Here is a 4,119-nt window from a genome sequence, read left to right on the forward strand (position 1 = left end):
GGAGTTGTCTAAAATAGGGGATTGATAGTGGAACACACTATCTTAATAAAATAAAATAGTCTTCTAAGTCCTTCAAATCAATGTGACTCCTGGCATCCAGTGATAAAAGTATCAAGGAAATTCTTTATTCTTGACATCCATTTTATTGGTCAGAGCGGGAGGTGTGTTTTATCTGATAACAGTGTGTGAGACTGACGACAGGTGCATACATGGATTTACTTATGGGGTGGTTGTTGGAATAGTTCCACTTTTCCACACCAGCTGAAGGTCACATTAAGGTATAAAAGAATAAGAGAAGGATTCGTTCAATACAGAAAGGTTTCGGCACACTGCAGACATGCTCAGGTTTCTGTTGTTAACGAGTCTCGCAGCCTTGGGTAAGAAAATGACAGCACACATGGTTACAGTCAAACTATGTGTTACTGTTCTGTCAGTCTTACTAATCTGCTTTCCTTATATTCTTCCTAACAATGTTTCCTCCATTTCTCTGCCTGATGAAGAAACTGATTATTGTAATATTGTAACTCTGTGTAAGTATGTAAAATGAATCCCTTTGTTTATGTTTTGTAACCAGCGCTGGCTGACCCCCAGCCCAGGTATCTGGAGGAAATCAGAGAAAGGGTGGTCGGAGGTGAGGTGGCCAAGCCCAACTCCTGGCCCTGGCAGGTAATAACCCCCACAACTCATAATCAAAACTTCAAGCAATGTTTGAACATGACAAATGGCATATTGATCATTGGTTTCACTGCTTTTTAGCTATTTCAAAATGCTGTTGGTAATTGTCACCCTGTCACACATATTCAAACTGCACTTACACCATTGAGAGGAACTTAGGATGCAGGGCTAGGGTTAGTCTTTTCAATGCTATTTCATTTTCTTGATATCTTGGTTTTATTTCTATGCTGTTTATGTAATTTCTTGTATTTCTTTGCTTTTGTGAAGTACTTTGAATTGCCTCCTGTATGAACGGTGCTATTCAAATAAGCCTACATTACCTTGTGTCTTTAGATCTCTCTTCAGTACCGTTCTGGCAGCAGCTTCTACCACACCTGTGGAGGAACCCTGATCAGGAGAGACTGGGTTTTGACTGCCGCCCACTGCGTGGACAGGTACCATCATTATTAACTACAGACTCAAACATGTTTCTCGTCTGAGGCTGTGTGAAATTCAGTTGTATTTGAACATAGCATTTTACCACTTAACTATCCTGATCCCACTGTTTTCTTTTCTTTTTTCCCCTTGCCCTATTCGGGAGCTTGGGCAGACAATATGATGTAATTGAGAGCCTGCCGATGTCAGAACAGTTTTTACTCTTACAACAGGAGGAGACAAAGAGTCTCCCCATGTTGCTGCCTTTATTAGAAGTTGGTTGCTGTACATGACCGGGGGGGGGACGTCGCTCAAAGAGAAGATTGCGAGGAGCGAGAGAGAGTGGGGGGTAGAGGGATGGGTGGGGGACAACATACAATACCCTTGTTAGTGCCCCCCGATCCCAGAGGTGAAGCCCGTTGCACCCTTGGGGACCCCCACCACCACCACCACCACCCAACCCCGCGGGGCAGAGAAGGCCTCAGCTGCCCAGACCTGGACCTGTCACATGCTGAGGGAATTAATTAACTTAATTATAAAAGGGGAGGGGTAAACAAATCAAATGAAATCAGTCAAAACATCAACAAAAAATAGAGTTGATTTGATGACAGTTCAGTGATTGTTGGATATCATTTCATTTATTTGTTTGTGTTTGTCTTTCTTGACACGCTGCAGTTCTAAGACATGGCGCGTTATTCTGGGTGAACACGACCTGTACACCGAAAGCGGCAGGGAGCAGATTATTAGTGTCGACAATGTTCACATCCACCCCAGATGGAACCCTTCTAAAGTTGCTGATGGGTGAGAACTCGTTCTTTTCATATTTTTTTTTTAACAATTGCAAGCCTATCCTTCAACTCAGATATAAATAATGTCACTACGCTCACTAATTGCCAGATATTTCTGAGGATGTATATTCTGCTGCTTGAAGTCAAATTGGGAAATGTTTCGACTGAAGCTGAGCATAAAATTGGGATAATGGGTTCTAACATTTATTTACGGGGTTTCCCTCTCTAGAAACGACATTGCCCTCCTCAAGCTGTCCTCTCAGGCTACTCTGAACTCCTATGTCCAGCTTGGCTCTCTCCCTCCTTCTGGTCAGATTCTGCCCCACAACAACCTCTGCTATATCACCGGATGGGGACTGACCTCCAGTAAGTTGATCGGGCCTCCATTAATGCCAATATCTAAAACCAGACACATCTTTTGTAAGGCTCAATATAAATTATACTCCCTCTTTTTTAAACAGCCGGTGGTTTCCTCTCTGCTCAGCTCAAGCAGGCTCACCTTCCTCTGGTGGACCACAAGACCTGCACCAGCTCTGGCTGGTGGGGCAGCACCGTGAAGAGCACCATGGTGTGTGGAGGAGGTGGCAAGGAATCTGGATGCAATGTGAGTCCCCTTTCTTTCATTTCCTCAAGTGATGCAATGTGAACAAATTATTGACCTTTTAAATTGAACTGCAAAAATTGTCTCTGGGTTCTTTTGTCTTACAGGGAGACTCTGGAGGTCCTCTCAACTGCATGTCTGATGGAAAATACCACGTGCACGGTATTGCCAGCTTTGTATCCGCATGGGGTTGCAATACTCCCCAGAAGCCCTCTGTCTTCACCCGTGTCTCCGCCTTCATTGAGTGGATGGACTCGGTTTGTATACACAACATGTGACATAGAGCGTATGGGAGAAAACTCACCGTTTTGCATTGAACTTTGTTATATTATCATTAAACAACACATTGTTGTAGCATTGTGGTTGCATGTGATACTTAATCCGTTCTTCTGCTCCCTAGATCATGAACTAAGTGACTGCAACATCCATGAAGAAGCACAGCGACAGAGATCACATGGAAAGGTTACCATCTGCTGCACCAGCCTACTTTTCTGGTCTCACTCCATACAAAAAAGCCTTTTTTCAATCTTAAGAGATGACTCATTCATTGTCGTTGGAATATTGTGCAACCACTGTTACGAGTGTTATCATTAATGTTAAATTTGTACATTAATTTTGCTTTTTGCATAGAACCCCAGAATGTATTCATATTGTATGTGCCTGGCAATGACAGACCAATAAATTCATCCCAGAATGAATTCATATTGTATAATGTATATGATGAGTTTCCTATGTGCCTCGGGGCTGACATAGAGAGCAGTGCCACAGGCAGAGTTGTGGGTGGTGACGCAGTGCTGCATCACACATCCTGGCCTTGGATGATACAGCATCCAATCAACAGACAGTCATGCATAGGCTATATGAATGCTAAGTGCTGTTTTAGTTCTGCAGGTACAGACACTGAAAATCCGATGAGCTCGCCACGCACAAATGACCCAAGGTCTCCCCATCTGATGTTTGTGTGGAGAGTGCTCCAAATTCACAAAATATTCCTCCAGATTCCTCCAGCTTCAGACTAATAGTCAGGCTTTTCACAGTTGTTACTTCTGTGACCCATATTTCACCAAGTTTAACTTGCAACACAATATCTAACTTTACAATTACTGCTGTTTTTATTTATTTGGGGTATAGAAATATTCACACGGACAGAGCACCTGCTGTGCTTCGTCACTGGGGAAAATGTGACTTCTCTGCATCAACCAAAGGTTAAGTCCATGTATTAAAAAATGAGACAAGGATTCACTCCACGCAGGAGACTGATGTGCTGCAGACATGCTCAGGTTTCTGTTGACAAGTCTTGCAGCAGTGGATAATAAAATGATAGCACATGAGACTCTGGATAACTATTCATTATTGATCTCTGTCTATCTCCTTCACTTTGTCACACTATCAGCTGCTTTATCTGTCATCCAGTCACTCACTTCAACTTAGTTTTCTTGACATACGGGAGATCCGCATAACCCACTGTCCTTTACATTAATCTTGTATAGTTTCCTCTCCTCTCTTTGTATGAGGAAAGCAAATAATACTTTAAAAATATGTCAGTCGTTGCGTGTGCGTGTGTGTACCGGTATATATTGAAACCTACTTACTGCTGGGTTTCAATATATGCACGATAGAAATTATATATTGTGCAAACAA

General features: G+C 42.7%; 1 protein-coding gene across 1 annotated transcript; it reads left to right on the top strand.

Moving 5' to 3' along the window:
• Positions 1 to 319: 319 nt before the first annotated feature.
• LOC308129455 (elastase-1-like) lies at positions 320 to 2,890 on the top strand (the record flags this gene model as incomplete). Its single annotated transcript, XM_080495399.1, has 8 exons — positions 320 to 377; positions 575 to 666; positions 1,009 to 1,109; positions 1,765 to 1,890; positions 2,107 to 2,243; positions 2,339 to 2,481; positions 2,586 to 2,735; positions 2,879 to 2,890. The coding sequence occupies exons 1-8, from the start codon at positions 338 to 340 to the stop codon at positions 2,888 to 2,890; spliced, it is 801 nt and encodes a 266-aa protein (XP_080351525.1). The 5' UTR covers positions 320 to 337.
• Positions 2,891 to 4,119: the final 1,229 nt, after the last annotated feature.

Source organism: Blennius ocellaris, assembly GCF_963422515.1.
Source record: "Blennius ocellaris genome assembly, chromosome: 4".
NCBI classification, from domain to species: domain Eukaryota; kingdom Metazoa; phylum Chordata; class Actinopteri; order Blenniiformes; family Blenniidae; genus Blennius; species Blennius ocellaris.